We start from the raw sequence: 18,305 nt of genomic DNA on the forward strand, positions 1-18,305 counted from the left end.
TCTTACATTTCAGCAGTCACATGTGCATTCGTAAATTGTTCCAATATGCTGATTTGGTGCTCTGGAAATATATTATTATCATGACATTTATGATGATGCAGTTGTGCTGCACAATATTTACACCCCCCCTCCCCCCAAAAAGTAATGTTTTTATGTATTACTGTCTCGTTTGATCGTTCAACATCCTTGCTGAATTAAATTATTAATTTCTTTAAAAAAAAAATCTAAAAGCAAATAAAAATACACAGTATGCAACATTGTACACTGTGTGAGGCACTGTATCCCACAATGCAATGTGTTTGACCCTTCAATTTTAAGTGAAATAAAGCAGAATTAATTTGTCAAGTTTCTTCAACAACAATTTGTCTTGGTTCATTGACATTTCTTCACAAATTTGAATTACAACGCTACATTACAATTATATATTATTTCCAAGACTACAATTGTGCATGACTCAATCATTCCTTATATTTTTTATGCATGATATTTAATAAAAAACGGGCAGTATTCCATTCTGAACTGAACCAGTGACTCACTAGTCCTCATGTTTATTGTTGGACTCTTGTGCAACTCATTAGAGGTCAGCTTTTTAGAAAGAAGTTACATTTGATTTGCAGAATATGGATTCGATCAAATCCTAAGGGAAAACCACTTGCTTTGACCTGTATTATAAATAGTTCAGGGAACTGTCGAGTATATACTAAGAACTGCCATTAAAAGGCTGCACAACTACACTCACCAGCCATGACATCACAGAAAGGCCTTATACTTTTTAATAAAAGGACTTGGAGTTGGTTAACGCACTGTTTTACCTGCGATTGGTTCTTGTTGTGACAAGGTGAAGGACGTTTAGGGATAGACAATCTGTAGGTAATTACTGTCAAATGAAAGCCTGTGATCTTTGTATAAAACTCTTCTGCTAATGGGTAACCCCATGTCCAGTGTCATTTCCTTTTGATGTGCAAATCTGGGAGCCGAACTCTCTCCAAATGTCCTCGACAGGCACTTTTAATTAAGACAGAGAGAAAGCCTAACTGTAGACTCCGCTCATCTGTTTCACATTTTCTCCACCAAACCACTGTAAAGAAACACTGCAGCCCCTGTCATATCAGCTCTGCTTCTAATGTGTAAAAGAGGTCCAGAGGTCTGATTATCATTCAGTCAAAACACATGAGCCGGGGTCAGACCTGTCTAGCGTTGACTCAGAGTTGTCCACTAAGTAGCCTAATCCATGTATAACTAAACCCACTATGCGAAGCACCGCGGTAGCCTCAACCAAAGCCATATGTTCCTGAGCGCTACCTATTTTAAACATCTGCACATAGATGGTGTAGAGCTGTTGGGTCGGTGGTGACCTGCAGAACCTCACTGAGAGTCTTTTTTGTCTTGCTTTGTGGAAATTATGAAGGCCATCTATAGAAGCTTGGAACATTTGAAACTGTTGTAGTCCATCTTGCACTATATTACACCTGCTTAAAATTATATTTTTATGTTAGAGCAATAAAGTCTTTGTATGTCCCATAATAAGTGCATGTTATTCAGTGATCAAGTGTTACAGGATCATCTGACAGTCTACTAACTTATCTGATGAATGTGCGTTGGGTTAACTGAGCTAATCCTTCACCGGTCGTTTGTGTACAGAGGCTAAGTAGAGCACATTAACCTGTAGCCTTCCATTCTTTTAGTGTCGCCCGACCATCTAAACTCACCGTTCCACTTTCCTTTCTGATGTTGACTTTACAAATGTCTTTTAACAGCTCTCCATCCGTTGAGCTGACTTGTAGGTTGCTGGCATTTGACTCTTTGACATGAGTCTCGTCAAACACAGAAGACAAAGGACTGAATCAGTGCAAACAGTCTGACAAACACAGCAGTCACAGTGTCTGTGTCACTGGTTAAGTCAGGCTAATCAATGACACTATTAGCTGATAGGACACAATCAGATTTTTAGCTTTGGATCATACATGAAATCTCTGGCACACTTTTCATTTTTAGATTTCTATGTATTGTCACAAGCCAATTTTGGAAATTTAGAGAACTTTTATTATTGAAAGTCACTTGCTTTGTTAAAGCTTTAATTTACACATTAAAGTTTGGGTTTGGTATGTGTTTTTTTCCCTCCTAAGATTTTGAAAGAAGTATCTTGTGCTCACCAAGGCAGCATTTGTTGATGTATTGGAACCCAAAAATTTTAAATGACTATTTTCTGTTTTAATTTATTTGGAAATGTAATTAATTCCTGTGATGCAAAGCGGATTTTCAGCAGCCATTTCTCTAATCATCAGAGTCACATGATCCTTCAGAAATCGTTCTAATACTGATTTGGTGCTCAAGAAACATTTCTTCTTATTATTATCAATGTTGAAAACAGTTGTGCTGCTTTGAAGCAACCATGATACTTTTTTTCAGGAAATTTTGATGAAGAAAGTACAAAAGAGCAATGTTTATTTGAAAAAGAAATTTGAAAAAATGTCTTTGATGTCAAACTTACAAATATGTACATGTATTGACCGCATCAAAACCGAAGCATCTAAAATATTTAGAAATGTAGGCTTCTGAAAGGTACAAATCTATTTATTGTATTATAAATATATTTTTACTATATATATATATTCAACCACACACACTATTATTAAAAACTATATATTTTGTATTTTTTACTAAAATAATTTTTTACTCAAAATTGTTTTTTATTATTATAGTTTTTTTTTCTTCCTAAAAAATGTTGAATGCAGCACCAGAAGTCATACAGAACAGAATGAATGTTATAATGTCAAAATAGGTAAATCAATTTAATGAAAGTGGGCATCTTTAATTAATGTCAGTGAATAAACACAATAACCATTAATATATTTCTACAAATACCTTTTCTGAATCTGAAAGGATAAGTAATTGTTCTACATCTCTATAGAGTTGTTCATACACAACCAGTGTATGGTTTAGATTCTGTCACCATGTTAATAATGCATGTTTCCGTGTGTGTGCAAACACACAAACATATTTAGATATAAATATATTAATACCTTCAGTTACTAATGAGACTGAACTGGAAAAACGATATGAGTTGGAGCAACATGAGGATGAGAAATGAATGCCAGTGTTCATTTTGGGGAGAACTATCCCTTTACGACTGAACTAAAAAATGCTGATTAATGAAGGACAGAATGTTGATAACATTCACTGCTTCCATCACTGAATCACAGCATTCGGTCCATCCACAGATGTCCTTTAGAAACACATGACATTCCAGTTCATTGTTGTCCAGCAGCTGTCTGTCTTATTTCCTCATGTGTTTTACGGGCGAGCGAGGACTGACAATGTGTCAGAGAGAGAGAACTGGTGTAATAGCATCAAGCTCATTCCTTTCCCTTGTTCTGCAGCGTTGATTGCTTCCTCTCTCTTTACTGGATGTGTTAAACGCACATGGCAAGAGACAAAAGGATGCTTGACCTTTGACCTCGGGGTAAAAGCAAGCCTAATCTTAAGTTAGCATCCTTGGTTTTTGTCATTTTGTTTTTCCCAGACAGAGAATGAATGCGACTTTGGTACCAGGGTCAGAGCCGTTGAACTGTTTTCTCTGTTTATAGATGTGAGTGTGTGTGTGTGTGTGTGTGCGCGCATGCTCCTCTCTATTCACGCAGACACACAAGCCACCCAAAGAAGGCTGTGCTGAATGTCTGTTGACCCTGTTTTAACCTTTGCTAAACACTGCAATTATCTCCCTTCAGCTCTTTAGAGGTTAGATACACAGATTCCTTGGATCTTTGTATCTCAGGTTGGCATAAATGAAAGCAGGGTGCCAGATATTTTCTCTTGAGGACAGAGCCAGTTTTGAGTTGCTCTGTCCCGTCCCACTTGTCAGTTAGTGTTCTTACTGTGTAACTCAGACCACTAGAAAGATGATAACTGGGAGCTGCAATCGGGTTAATAATCTACTATTTGCAGTATGTTTGCATGGTGTATACTAGATCTTTACCTTTAGCTTGTGACGGAATACTTTTCAAAAATTTAAACATTTACACTTAAGACTGGTTTTGTGGTCCAGGGTCACAATTCATTATTCCTGCCTTTATTGGGGATATTATTCATGTTTTTATTGGGGTGCACTATTATTCAAAAGTTGGGGGTCTGTAAGATATTTTTTTATGTTTTGGAGGAACCAAATCACTGGTGCTTTTTTTTTTTTTGTATATAAAAAATAAAAACAAATTAATCCTGAGCAATGTTACACTTAAAATAACTGTTTTCTGTTTTAATATATTAAAAAAAATGCAATTTATTCCCGTGATGGCTAAGCTTAATTTTCAGCATCAATATTCCAGTCCTCAGGGTCACATGATCCTTTAGAAATCATTCTAATATACTGAAAAATGTATTCTTATCAATGTTGAATATTTTAGTGAAAATCATAATATTTTTTTTTAGGATTCTTTTATGAATAAAACGTTTATTTGAAATGGAAATATTTTGTAGCATCATAGCTGTCACTTTTAATCAATTGTGTCCTTGCTGATTAAAAGTATATATTTTTTTAAATCCTGCTATCCCAAAACTTTTGTACATAAGTGTATAGATTAAAAATATTTATTCATTTAATAAACATTCAAATTTTAAAAACAATCATTACTGTTCTCTATTATGCAGTTGTAGTAATTCAGTTCTATACTTATCCAGCGAATGCAAACAATAACAAAAAGGCAATGTTCAAGAAGAAATATTTAATTTTATGGTATTTTATTAAAGGAATAATGTGGTTCATACTTTTTTATAAAATATCTACAAAACCTTTCATGAGATTAATCTCTCAAAGGAAGATATTTATTTACACAATAACATAGTTTGTACAATGAGGTAGATAGATACAATACCTAAAATAGCTTATTTATATGTGTGAAATATTATTACTGAATAAATGATGGCACTTAACGAGAAAATAACTTAGTGTAACGGAACATAAATTAACATTTGTACCTGTACAATTATTATTATTATTTTTTACATATCAGTCCATAAAATACATTTATTTAAAGCAGGAACATGTTGTAGGAGTGAAGTTTTCTTGTACACAAACAATTTAAGTATAAATGAAAAAAATGAAATGGAACTAAGAGTGATGTAATATTTCTGTGCTTGATTCCAGTCCAAAAATCATATTACAGCATAGCATTTCAGCTGAGGATTCCAGTAGTGTTGTGAAGACATATTTATTGAAATTTCCTCATTAGTTTGAACTTCACAATCACCTGCAGCCGCAGGACTCCACCACCATGTCCTCATACTGCTTGTATACCACATTATTTCCTGCGTCGATGTACAGGATGCTGATGGGACTGAGTTTGGACGGGACGCAACAGCTGGGCGGCATGTTGCTGGGGTTCATGGAGTTCATGAGAGTTTGTATAATGGCATGATTGGTGGGCTCCAGGTGAGATCGGAGAGGGAAGTCACAAATTCCCTCACAGTGATAGGCCTCATAGTCTAATGGAGCGATGATCCAGTCGTCCCAACCCAGCTCCCTGAAATTCACATGCAAAGGCTTTCTGCTGCACCTAGATTTGGACTTTTTGCCATGCCTCTTGCCATGACGGTTGGTTAAAGTGGTCCGTCTTCTCCGTCGGGGCTTCGAGTGAGGTCCTTTCTCCTTCCCAAGACTATCCAAACCCCACAGCTTTATCTTCTCCCTTTTTTCATAGAAAAGGCTTTGTCTCTTTTTAGACCTCGTGAAAACAACCAATATGGCTTTCTTTAATTGCGGACGGCCATGTCTGTGAAATCCAAGATATTGCAAGTCAACTTCCCTCTCAGGATTATCTAGCATCGCCTTGAGCTCCAGACAGAAGCGCGTCCCGTGGGAGTGGCGCCGACGTTCCTTAAAAACCTCCAATACGTCAAAAACCTCCCATTTCGGTTTGTGCGCATCCTCCAGATCCAAGGTTTTGGAATCAAGGACCGTGTGCGACTGGCAGGAGAGCAGCTGTATCTCCACTGGGCCCGTCTCAGACGCTCGGAAGCTTCCGGAGATCTTTGTGTATATCCTCAGTTCAGCACCCAAGAGCTCCACGTTTTCAGAAAGAGTCGATACATCAAATAAGTATTTCTGCCTCCACAGTGGGGAGTTCAAAAGGTCATCTGGAAAAAAGAGGACAAGTCTTTAGTGGCTGTACAGTATTTACAAAATCAGTTTACAGAGAGATAAAACATATGGATGCAGAAGAAAATGTGGTTTCAATCAACGAAGATGGAAATTTATTTTCTTCTTGATTGATTGCTTTTAGGCCTATAATATATATACTGCTCAAAAAAATAAACTTAAACCCACAAGTGTTCCCTTTATTTTTTTGAGCAGTATAATTTTTGGCCAAAACATTAATTATAGACTGTTTCTTTTAATGCATCTGTAATATAATTGTTTTGCAACAAATTAAGAATAAAGTGTCTCATAGCCTATTCAAATTTGTTCACTCTTTTTTTATATATAAAAATAAAGTTCGGCTCATTTGCCAAAAGTTGTTTTGATGGCCTTGGTGATTAACGATATTAAATAATATTTAATTAGGATTATATAACACAAACAGTAATTTTTTCGTACTTTGTCTAATAAGAAACAGCATTTTTCCATCTTCTCAAACGCACCTGCAGTAGACTACAGTAGCTAATTATTTTGACACTCGTTGAAAAGGGAAACACAAACTCGAAACAAAAACCATTTATGACGTAATTTAAACCTTATATTAACTAAGAAATAAATAACTAACCTTGACCCTCGTCCACAAAACTCGTTATGGTGTTTGCTGCTTTTGACGAGCGGAAAAAGCTCGCGTTGAGTCCTAGTTTCTCAGCCGCGGAAAAGGTTTTGTAGATGGAGATCATGTAATCATGAGGTTCAACTGCATCCTTGATCGCCCGCTGTGACTGGACGTCTCCTGATAACTGTGATGCTGACAATGTACTTTTGCTGTATTTGGCTCTTCTGTGGCCATCGGCAGGAACAGTCTTAGACACTTTCATGCCTTTGGATGCGGTTGGAAACAGAGGATTTATTGAGTGAACACAAAGAAAATGCAAAAGCAACGCAAAAGTCAAAAATACACCTGAGACTCCATTAGAACACATCTTGTAAATGCCCAAGAAAAAAGAAGGACCTGCTTGGGAAAAACACGGACACATCACGTGTGTGTGTGTGTGTGTGTGTGTGAGTGGAGGAGCGCTGACTGAGAGCAGCTCCTTTGAAGAACTGCCTCGAGTACCGTCATGACTTTATGAGCTCAACTCAATCCAAACAACAAGACCTCTGAAAGACCTTAAAGACCTCAGCCTCCTACACGGCTTTCAGATGCTGCTGCTGTCCCCCATGTCGGAATCACTTTTAATATGCGCGAAGAACAGAGGAACATGTAGGCCTATAACTTTTGTGTATGTCGTACATTATATTGGTTTATTTAGTTATGTTTTATTAGAACCAAGGTACCACGTAGCTTTTTAAATACGGATGCAACTTATGTAGAATAAGGAACAATCGTTAAAAAAAGATAAGTGACAAAAATGTGCAAGTTTTTAATTTCTTTCTTTTAAGCTCATCATGAATGTGAACAATGTTTTTGTTTTTTTATCCTATAAGTTCGGCAGGTGTTAAGTGTGAGGATTGAGCTCTGTGGACTGTATCTCCCTCTAGTGGTCTTTCTTTCTTTCTTTCTTTCTTTCTTTCTTTCTTTCTTTCTTTCTTTCTATTGCATTAACAAAGAAAGCATCCTCCAATTGTTGGATAATACATATAAAATGTTTCAATAAACAATAAGAGATGTGATGTTGATAAAACAGAGGAATAAGCTTATTATTTAAAAAAAAAAAATTGTCTTTTGGATACATTAAATATTATAAAATTATAGGCTTTGAAATTATATTTCCATGCTTGTGCTGTGGTCAAACTTAGATGCATATTCATATGTTTTTGTTGTTGTTGTTTGTGAATTGTCCTGTTGTGCATGCTGTAAATATGCTCTGAAAATAGTTTGTAGACATTTAAAATCACCATGAAATCAAAACTAACAATTGTTTTTTTTTTTAAATGGAACATCACAGTGTTTATTATACCTCATATTTTCATGCTGACTTTATACTACATAGTATATAGAAAAACAAACTATGCAAGAAATTGTTTTAAGCATATAAGAAAGCATATAAATGTATAATTTTAAAAGTAAAAATAATATATTTAAATATTTAATTTTGTTAAAAGTTGTTTTTGTTCTACAGTTATAATGAGTGAATGTGCTAAGAATGTATATTTGTGGCTTACAGATCACGATCATATGGAAAAACAATAGTAGTTTATAGACAAAGACAAATGATTAGAAGACAGTGTAATATATTTATGAGTGCACTGTGTGTTGGGATTATTTAGGGTCTCGTGAGCAGGAGAAATAGACCACTCAGCAGCATGAGCAGATGCACAGACTGTGACCAGACAGCTGGACTGGAGTCAAAGATGCTGGGGAATTCATGATCCGCTGTGGTGACGACCACAGAAGACGGCGTTGTAGCTGCTCTGAGTGTGAAAGATCTGGACTCAGCCTTCCATTCATTCAGAGTAAAGGCCAACTTCAAGTTCTCACCTGTGAAAGAGGTACAAGGAGAAAAATTACTGTAAACACTTAAACTGACAGCAACCCATCAAAAAATGAATTTGTGTAACAAAGACAACCCACCACTTGTGAAGATGGCTAAATCAGTGTAATTGGCCCAGCAGCCACTGAATGGGATGGTGGTGTTTCCTTGAAGTCCCTCTGCCGGATTTCCATTAGCATCTTTGAGCACAGCTGACATGGTTAGAGTCGTCACACCCACAGACACGCAGTCACCCTGAAACAGATGCACAAAAAGGCTCTTCCTGTTCGATACCAGGTGAAAACTACAGTTTTAAGTATTCTTAATGAAATCAGGAAGTGTCTGTCTCACCACTGTGTCTACAGCCATGATGCTGGGCTGCACACTGAGGGGCCCGGGGGCCAATCCCGCCACAGGCTGGACCACCATCACCAGGGACGATACCGTCTTTACCGTCTCAACCTGCTGGTCCTCACGGGTCACTTCCTGAGTTGCCACCTGAGAGAGAAACAGTTAAAATGAAGAAAAGACCCACGTTACTTAAATGTATACGAAGGGATTTTATATATAAACACACTCATACAGTCAAATCTAGATTTATTCAGACACCTTCAAAATTTCTTACATTCTCACAGTTTATTCGCTATAGTTTTGAAAATGGTAATAAAATATGACAAGAACTCTAAACTGTGTCAGAACAAATTCATCTTGATAATGTCAGATATCTTTGATTGAAAGTTATGTAATGAATTAGGTTGAAAGCTGTCAGCTGTTAAATTTAAGTACACAATTAGATAATACCAATGTACGTCAACAAATTGCAAAGCAATGCTTAATTTAGTTCAGTCTGTGGTGTAAAAAGGTCAAATCAGCAATTACAGAAAAAACACTTAAGCAAAACATGGTCAGGTCAAAGTATGAATAATGTTTGGTCCTAAATTGTTATCAGTTTTACTTGTAGTCCACCTTATGAAAAATTTGGGGGTATAATATGTCACAGTTTATTTAATTTTGCTATCCTCACTTGCCTATCTGATAAGATATCTGGTGTCTGAATAATTTTTGTTTGAGTATATATGTGTGTCATTTTATTTGAGATAAAAACAAAAAAGGTGATATGTATATATATCACCAATATCAACTATCTAATGGGTGCTTGATATCATAAAATATGAAATAAAATCTTACATCATTCCAGGATGGGTCACTGGAAGAGGGAGGAGGAGGGATGATGCCCAGGGACGACACATTGAAGCCAATGGACTGACTCAGATTGCCGGAGACAGCAGCTCGACCCAAATCATCAGCAATGTTCTTCAGAACCTCAAACTGATGGTCGTCTTCTGCAGACGGTATATAAATATACAATTTCAGACATTGTATGTGACTAAACACTGTATTTATCATTATTATTATTTTGAGCACACTATAGATGCCGGCTCTAACCAGTGCTGTTGCTGGTGGAATTCTGGACGGGAGGCTCCCTGATCTCCACCTCCACTGTCAGTCCTGTTGAGCGCCGCCTTCTTGCATTAGTTCCCTCTCGGACGATTTTGGTGATTCGGATCTTGTTTGGGGGTATTTTCAGGAATGCAGCCAGATTGTTGACCAGATTTTCCCCGAAGAACTCTGCCTCAGTCATGGCCGGGAGGTTGAAGGCCAGGAACAGAACCGGAGAGGTGCGGATTTGGACTGGCTCTGAGCCACGAAGAAGTATGTTCATCATTTTGTAGTCTGGGTCAAAAAAGTTGGAGCCATGACCAGAGTTGAAACCAGGAACATATTGACCTGAGGAGCGTAGAGAGGATTTAAAATAAGAATTATGTTGATCTGTTGTAAAATGATTTTGGTCTTATAGCCTGCAGGAGGAGCATGTTTGACATGAATTATCATGCTGTACTCTACCTGTATAAGTTGGCTCACGCAGTGTGTAGTCTGTTTTGTCTGTGTTCCACTGAGCATTTGTTGGACCAATCAAATTATTGTTAACATACACATCCAGTCTCTGTGGGCTTGAGTAAAATATAGCCACCCTAACAGCCTGAGGACAACAGATTAGTGTAGAATACAGTGCTTTAGTATACTGAATATATTCAATAAAATGACCATTGTAATATTTTATAAACAAAAAAAAAAGCTTTTCCATACATACAACAAAACATACAGAAAAAAAGAAACAAGACTAAATGTAAATAAAAAGTAAATTCAATAACAATACACAATAAATTATAAATAGGGAAAAAAATTCAATTTTTCTTAATATGCCTTTTATTGTTTTGAATTTTGTGTGACCTGAAAATGCTGTGTTTTATCATCATATTTATCTTACTGACTAACCTCTGCAGGTTCAGCATTTAGCAACATAAGTCTCAGCTTCTGTGGCGTTGTGCTGGTGAAAAAGATGTCAAAGGATTTATTGGTGGCAACAATGGCGTGGAATAGAGATACTCGCTTCTGACACGTGTAGCCGGCGCACCAGCCGTGGTCTTGTGGGCCTGTGACAAGATATTCACAGGAAGTTTATAAAAATCATTAATATACACCCTTTTCTGCTTGTGGTAGATGTTAAATTAGCAGTAGCAGTAGTCATACCATTTATCAAATCCACATATTTGTCCCCCAGTATGGCTACAGGTGAAAGACGCCTGGTTTCTGTGTCTGCGTCCAGACTCTCTATGACCAGCATTCTGTAGTTGAGCCCAAAACACTTGTAGCTCTGCCAGGTGCTCATGTACGAACAAGTGTCTCTGATCACACCTGCACAGGGAAACCAGCAACGTCAATGCTAGAAGCAACTCCATCATTCTAAGCACTCTCTCTTAGAGCAGCGTAAATAATAAATTGTCCTCAGATGTACCTTTGTAAGGAGCGATTTGATTCACAGGTATCCGGCTGCCATTGAGATAGGTGAGCATGACTTTGGGGATGCGGTAATCACCCAGTCCGTGCCGGGGATCCCCGTTCCATTCGTACTCAGACTCGGGCACCACTGCTCCCACCGCACCCAGGAAACTGCCATCCAGATCCTTCAAAAAAGTCTTCTTTTTAGCATCACAGTCCATGTCCACACAGTCCGAAGGGTTCACCTTGCTGATATAAAAGAGAAAGAAAGAAATCAGCCACTTTTATCTTAAAGCAATGTTATGTGGACATTTTAAGTTAACCCAGGACTCAATCAGTTAAATAAATTTTCACAGCATTACACAAAGCAAATCATCATATTAGAATGATTTCTGAAGGATCATGTGAGACTGAAGACTGGAGTAATGGCTTCTGAAGATTTAGCTTTGCCATCACAGGAATAAACAATATCTAAAAATATATTCAAATAGAAATTAATATAATTTTTTTTTAAATTGTAATATTTATAGCACTGTCAAACGATTAATCGCAATAAATCGCATCCAATATAAAAGTTTTCAACATTTAGAATATATTATATTAGAATATTATAAAATAATATAAATAATATTATATAGATTAATGATCACAAATTTCATATTTTTGGGGTCAATTTTTATATTCATGGTGACATGCTGTAGCATTAATGGTATCAATGTGCAGTTCTGAGTGAGAGAAAGCCTATATATATTGTTCAGTTTACCCCAGATCAGGCCGATGAATGAACGCTAGAGAGTCCTCTGTGCTGTTTATCTTGGAAATCATATCAACACTGATTGGATGTTGTAGATCCTCATTTTCTGGGTTGGTCATGAACATGTAATTTCTCTGTGTTGTGCACACACTCTTGAACCCAACAAAGGTTGTGTCTGGAGTCGGAAAGAGAAAATGGTAATTACTTTTTACTTGAGATCTTGGTCAGCTGTAGGAGGTTTTAAACTGGAGATTCTTTCACATTTGGAGACTCACCAGAGACTGTCATTATTCCAGCTATGGCGCTGTAGCTCATCAGCCCAGGGAGAGGTTTTTGTGGTCCATTGTTATGGTTCGATTCAAATGTCGGCCAGCAAATTCCAGACCTGCCACCTGTTGAACATACAAATGCAGTTAGAATATACTGGATCAGTTATATAAAATTTATTCAGTAGTGAATGGATGATCCTGTAATATAATACTATATATATAGTACCATTAGGAGGACGTGGGGCCTTGTGACTTCTGCTGAGTGCAACATACATCATAGTTGTGGATAGACTGTCAAAACAGTTGAAGTTGGGGCTACTGCCTACAATCAGGGCACCCTGGAGTGATGTATTAAAAATATATATTACTAAAAGAATGCTTAGTTTTTACCGAAGAGACATATAGTGCTTCCTCACCTGTACACGGACTGTTTTGTCAGAGTATGCGTGGCTGAGTGAGGAAGGACTGTAGATTAGAGACATGATTCCCATTCCGTTATCAATCAGGCTTACGTTGGAAATTAACACGTTCATGGATACCTGGAAGTAAGGAGGGAACATTACTTTAAAACAATAATCACCAGACTAGCATAATGCATTTGTATAATTAACAATTATGGTAGGAAGTTTGTGGATCATTTATCATACTTGGACATAAATGCCAAAATCAAAGCTTCTCCAGACGGTGAATCCCTGGATTTGAGAGCAACCTGGAAGTCCATCTTTATTCATGAAGAGTCCATACAGACCACCGTGTGCCTCATTCTGGCTCCACTGTGCCACTGAATTTGGAAATCCTTTTGACATTGTTGAAATAATTGAATCAGTAAATACTGAACATGAAAGGTTCATATTAGTGATGCACAAGATATTGGCATTGGTATGATATTCTGTCATTGTTATACTTTTTTTTATCTGCTAATAGAGTATATGTAATTGTGCATGCTTTTCCATCATTTCATACTATACATGCTATATCTAGACTAATACAGTAGTTTTATATACCTGGACATGGTTCTCCATCAATTCGGTATCCCACTCGTTCATAGCCAGCAACAATATTCCCTTGAAGAATCACATTGGTTGCCTCACTCACCTAGAAAATGAACAATAATGTATCAATTCTGTAGCTGGTATTTACTGATGATCATATAGCAAATAGGTTTTTCTCTGTTGTCACTAACAAAAAAGTACTGTGGAGTTTTAGACATATCCCATGATGATGCTATGTTTTTTGGACATGTACTGTACCATGGTATTCTTGAATTACCATCTAAATAACATGGTAAATATACAGTATATGCATTGTTATATGACAAAGTACCATGGTATTACCATCTGATCACAGTACTTTTCTGTAAAGGGTACCTCAATGGCTGCATTCCATTCCAAGTTGAATTCCTCCGCTCTGCCGTTATACGATCCAGACCACAGTGTCATTGTAACCAAGTTCCTCCGGACCACATTTCTGTCACCCCAGACTCGGATTCCTTGAAAATTAGAATAGAAATTGCAGAACAGAATAGTCAATATGTTAAATTATCTCACCCTGCTGCATATCGATTACAATTTTGTGTTAACTTTGAACAGTGAAGCTACCACTGAATCTGTACCTTCTCCAACTGTGTGATGGATCACGTTGTCTTCGATACTCAGTCCATCTGTCCCGAAAACACCAATAGCAGGAGCAAAGCCATTGTGGAAAGCACATCCCTTGATGTAAGATTCACCATCCACCTAAAAATAGTGACAATAAGTTATTGTCAGGAATATGTGTGAATGTGATAAAGAATGGGCATGTACTGATTAAGACTTTCTCTCACCCCTCCTAAGTTAAAAAACACCAGAGAGTATCGTGGGTCTGACACGTCGTTCCATCCCTCCTGCCCGGTGTGGTAGAACTGAACATTTCTAATCTGGGCTTTTCCTGTGATGAAAGTATCATCAGCAGTTTTTGTTACTCACAATGTGCTGGAAAGCAAGTGATGCTATGTGCAAATACAAAAATATTAAATCAACATGAACTTCTTTAAAAAAAGAATTGCTCAGAAGACAACAAAAAAAAAAACAGCTTTCTCTCATTTTCCTCCAGGTGAATGGGCCTTATGGTTTTGTGTAGCCTATAATTTGTCCTGATTGTTTTCAGGAATGAGGCCAAACATGAGAAGTTTATACCTCTGAAATCAATTCCTCCGCTGAAGAAGGTTCCCACCAGAACTCTGGCTCCATAAGACTGTGTGTTCATTTCTGGATACTCCTGACTGATGATCTTGATGTTCCTGGTCAGTAAAGCCACATTGCCTGCAAGCTGATAACTTCCTGAAGTACCTGGTACACTGTACCTCTCCCCTATATGATCAGATACATTTAATATTAAATGCATTTATTTAATTATATACTACCATTCAAAACTTTGGGGTCAGTAAGAACTTTTTTAAATGAATTAATACTTAGCAAGGATGCATTAAGCAAAAAAGTGACTGTAAAAACATACAGTTTTACAAAATGTTTTTATTTTAATTAAATGCTGTCTTTAAGCTTTATTGATGAAAGAATCCTGAAAAAGTGTATGGTGTGCATAAAAAATTAAAGGGCACAACTGTTTTCAACACTGATGATAAGAAATCAGCATCTTAGAATGATTTCTGAAGACAATTTTTATCAGGAAAGAAATATATAACATTTAAAAAATATATTAAAATGGAAAACCAGTAAATTCACTGTCTTCCTGTTTAAATAAATGCAGCCTTGGTGAGCATAAGACTAAAATGTAATAGAAAATCTATAACCAGCCTAGCTTCTGAACCATATTTAACAGTTTATCAATACAGCACAATGTCTGTTATTGCTATGATGGATCTAGGGGGACTAACCAATGTGTGTGTATGATAAAGGCTGGTCCAGAGTCAGTGTGCGGCCATAATCTGTGACCGCAGTGATGGTGCGGATTTCTGTCTGCCAAGGGTCATAGCTGGTGGTGGACAGCAGAATCTTATCCCCAACCTGCATTTAATAAAAGAGTGTTTTCATTCAAACAAAGAGGATTCTGAGAACAAACAGAGCTTGGAATCTAAATGGCATCTGCAAATCACACAAGCAAGTTCAATAGTTTTCTAAATCTGTCTGTTCTGTTTTTTTGGTCATTTAAAAAAAAGCTTCTGACCTTCCAGTCCACAGATTCCTGTAGTGAGATAGTGCTGTTTCCTGCTTGGGACGTGCTAGCAAGCTTAGTGTGATACACATTGTGTGGAATGCCATACAGATCAAGAGATCCAAACACACCTGAAAGTCAAGGCAGACGATTAATAGGAACATTTCTAATGCAAATATGTTCTATAATGATATCCATACAAGATATCTTGACTTTTATTTATGTTCATTTACCCAGCACTTTGGACCCTTGGTTTAGTCCAGATGGCAATAGCCAGTCTGGTGTGGAATGGCTTCCACTCAGTATGATCTGTAGTTGACCTCTGAAGGGTTCATCAGGCCAGCCAGCAATCAGACGTCCACCCTGATTGAGTGAATGGGTACATAGAGAATTAACTAAATTAGTACTCATGAAGAGTCTGGATCTACTTGGTCTAATGATCCTAAAATGTCTATGCCAATTTGAATGTAGTTATGTACTTACTTGAATAGAGATATATGTGGCATTCAGAACAATGTCGTTGTATTGAGTTACACTGCCGGAGGAGGTGTTGTTGTTTCTGTCTGGAATCTCCAGAACTCCAACTATTTTCAGCTTGTTCAGCGAGGGCACAACAACATCTACAACCATCCAAATGCCTTTGACAGAATGAGATATTATTTAGATTTTTTTTACCACTATAGGATTTCATGAAAATGACAAACCATATTTTTGAATAGCTTTTCCTTTCTGTCTTTGCTTGGGATTTCTGACATTACAGTTGCTTACCAGCTGGAATAGTCGCATCAGAGCCATCTTGTGGGACATTGAAGTTGTTCACTGAGCTTGACCTCCAAAATGATGTATTTGACCAGAGACTAAACCAACAGGGTTTGTTTTATTAGCAAAGTAAACAGATACAATACATTAGTAGTATTATGATTGAATTATTAAAATTAGCTGACTGTGTGTGGTAACATACACATAGTTTGCAGGTCTGCGGCCAGTGTTGGATGTGTTGGATGTATTGGATGTATTGGTTAGCGTGACTACAGAACCAGTGAAAGGCTGGATACAGTTGGGATAGTAACACTGATATACTCTGAAGTCTAGCGATCTGTCTACAACCGAGCGGTCCACACTGTTCCTCTTCCTCCGGCTAACAACACGGTCTCTTCCAGACACTGTGGTGGACACAAAATTTTAAATCTTTCATTCTTTTCACAGTACTACTACTACTGAAACAAATAGAATAAGAAAGAATAGAAAGATAGCATAGATGTCTTGAGTGAAGAGATGAGCAGTTTTACCCATGTAATAGAGGTCTTTGGATGTCTGGTTGAAGTACCAATCCCCATTTACATTTGCAGTGGGGTTCAGGGGCTGGGAGGAGCCATTCCTGTCGTCTATGATGCGGAACCGGTCAGGTGTCTGGGTCAGTTTGTGATTGATAATTACATAATGTTCTGGCTGTAATTAAGAAAGAGACAAATTAACATGTTATATATTGCACAAATTGTAAATTTAGCATTTAAGTCTTTTGGAGTCATACAATATGTCAGGCGTTTACAAACTGAGGAATATTATAACTGCATATAAACTGTGATTATTTTTAACATGCTTCATTGGAACAATAGTTATTCTGAAAATATTATTTAAATGAAAATGTTTCTCTTCAGGCGTATAACTCTAACATGACATCATTGGTAGAAAATATAGATATTTTAATCATTTGCATTGGCTTCAGTACTGTGATGACATAAAAGCTAATTAATGTTACAAACTACATGCTATCCATAAAATATAAATTATATATTAACATCGGATTATTGTGTAGTGTGCACACTTTACCCGAAAGCCATAGACCATTCCATTGTATGAGATGTTGGTGATTTGGGAAGCACCATTAAAGTACCAGTTGTACATTTGACCTGTGGGCACCATTGCCACCCAGCCAAATGTGTGGGTCACCAGTTTTTCAAGGTAAGGCAGCACACATGTCCCTAAAGAGATATATGACATTGAGATGAACTGTGCCAACCAATATGTTTTTCTAAACATCACAGCCCACTTCAACTTAATAAATAATGTTCCCTCAATATTGGTGTACAAAATCTTTAGTTATTTTCAGTTTAGAATCATTTTAGAGAGCCAGTTCCTAACAGTCTAAAGTGCATTTTTGCATTCCACTGCTCTGCTCTTCCAATGTTTTTCTATGTAAACATGCACTAGATGTTTTGGACACTCAAGTTAAAAGTAGTTGAACTTTAAAAATAACATACTTTAGACTTTTTCATTCCCCTGCCCTGTGCTAATACGTGTTTTACATAACCCTTCTTTCTGGAAACCAAAGAATGTAGTCAGGAAAGTATGCAGTAAAAGTTAATTGTAAAGAAACATGTCTAAAAAATTCATACACATTTTTTTCAAAGCTCAATCATCCAGAGTTTATTTCATCATACCATATGAGTTGGTTAGAATGACATCTTTAGCCTTAAGTGAAGGCGGGGAGGGATTGAAGACGACCATGCGGTGGAAGTTAACAGTGTTGTCACATATGGCAGCAGGAACGCCAACACTCCACTCCGTTCCCAGGAAGCAGCGTCTTGGGTCAAGCAAGTTATTCCTTGGTAGCACCTTGTAGCTAACATTGCCTTTTCAGAAATATAAAATATTTATGTAAATCTTGAATCCAAATTTTTTTTCCT

At 37.1% G+C, this 18,305-nt stretch overlaps 2 protein-coding genes across 2 annotated transcripts in view; both read right to left on the reverse strand.

Annotated features, from left to right (window-relative positions):
* Nucleotides 1–4,723: 4,723 nt before the first annotated feature.
* Nucleotides 4,724–7,372, reverse strand: gdf6b (growth differentiation factor 6b). Its single transcript, XM_059555244.1, has 2 exons — nt 6,756–7,372; nt 4,724–6,129 (listed from the first exon to the last, which is right to left on the reverse strand). Exons 1-2 carry the CDS (start codon nt 7,165–7,167, stop codon nt 5,240–5,242), a joined length of 1,302 nt encoding a protein of 433 aa, XP_059411227.1. The 5' UTR covers nt 7,168–7,372; the 3' UTR covers nt 4,724–5,239.
* A 700-nt stretch (nt 7,373–8,072) lies between these two features.
* Nucleotides 8,073–18,305, reverse strand: part of pkhd1l1.1 (PKHD1 like 1, tandem duplicate 1) — a 33,232-nt gene continuing 22,999 nt past the window's right edge. The window contains exons 50-77 of the mRNA XM_059556041.1: nt 18,060–18,251; nt 17,449–17,600; nt 16,908–17,067; nt 16,580–16,781; nt 16,387–16,475; nt 16,102–16,256; nt 15,852–15,981; nt 15,631–15,749; nt 15,341–15,470; nt 14,643–14,816; nt 14,291–14,394; nt 14,081–14,204; nt 13,836–13,957; nt 13,473–13,563; nt 13,116–13,264; nt 12,885–13,007; nt 12,695–12,806; nt 12,475–12,591; nt 12,209–12,374; nt 11,462–11,694; nt 11,197–11,361; nt 10,942–11,099; nt 10,510–10,645; nt 10,051–10,392; nt 9,793–9,947; nt 8,956–9,102; nt 8,706–8,859; nt 8,073–8,612 (exon numbers count right to left, since the gene is read on the reverse strand). Coding sequence (XP_059412024.1) covers nt 8,398–8,612; nt 8,706–8,859; nt 8,956–9,102; nt 9,793–9,947; nt 10,051–10,392; nt 10,510–10,645; nt 10,942–11,099; nt 11,197–11,361; nt 11,462–11,694; nt 12,209–12,374; nt 12,475–12,591; nt 12,695–12,806; nt 12,885–13,007; nt 13,116–13,264; nt 13,473–13,563; nt 13,836–13,957; nt 14,081–14,204; nt 14,291–14,394; nt 14,643–14,816; nt 15,341–15,470; nt 15,631–15,749; nt 15,852–15,981; nt 16,102–16,256; nt 16,387–16,475; nt 16,580–16,781; nt 16,908–17,067; nt 17,449–17,600; nt 18,060–18,251 — 4,316 coding nt within the window. The 3' untranslated portion in view covers nt 8,073–8,397. The remainder of the gene's footprint in view (nt 8,613–8,705; nt 8,860–8,955; nt 9,103–9,792; nt 9,948–10,050; nt 10,393–10,509; nt 10,646–10,941; nt 11,100–11,196; nt 11,362–11,461; nt 11,695–12,208; nt 12,375–12,474; nt 12,592–12,694; nt 12,807–12,884; nt 13,008–13,115; nt 13,265–13,472; nt 13,564–13,835; nt 13,958–14,080; nt 14,205–14,290; nt 14,395–14,642; nt 14,817–15,340; nt 15,471–15,630; nt 15,750–15,851; nt 15,982–16,101; nt 16,257–16,386; nt 16,476–16,579; nt 16,782–16,907; nt 17,068–17,448; nt 17,601–18,059; nt 18,252–18,305) is intronic.

This window comes from Carassius carassius, chromosome 8, assembly GCF_963082965.1.
Source record: "Carassius carassius chromosome 8, fCarCar2.1, whole genome shotgun sequence".
NCBI classification, from domain to species: Eukaryota; Metazoa; Chordata; class Actinopteri; order Cypriniformes; family Cyprinidae; genus Carassius; species Carassius carassius.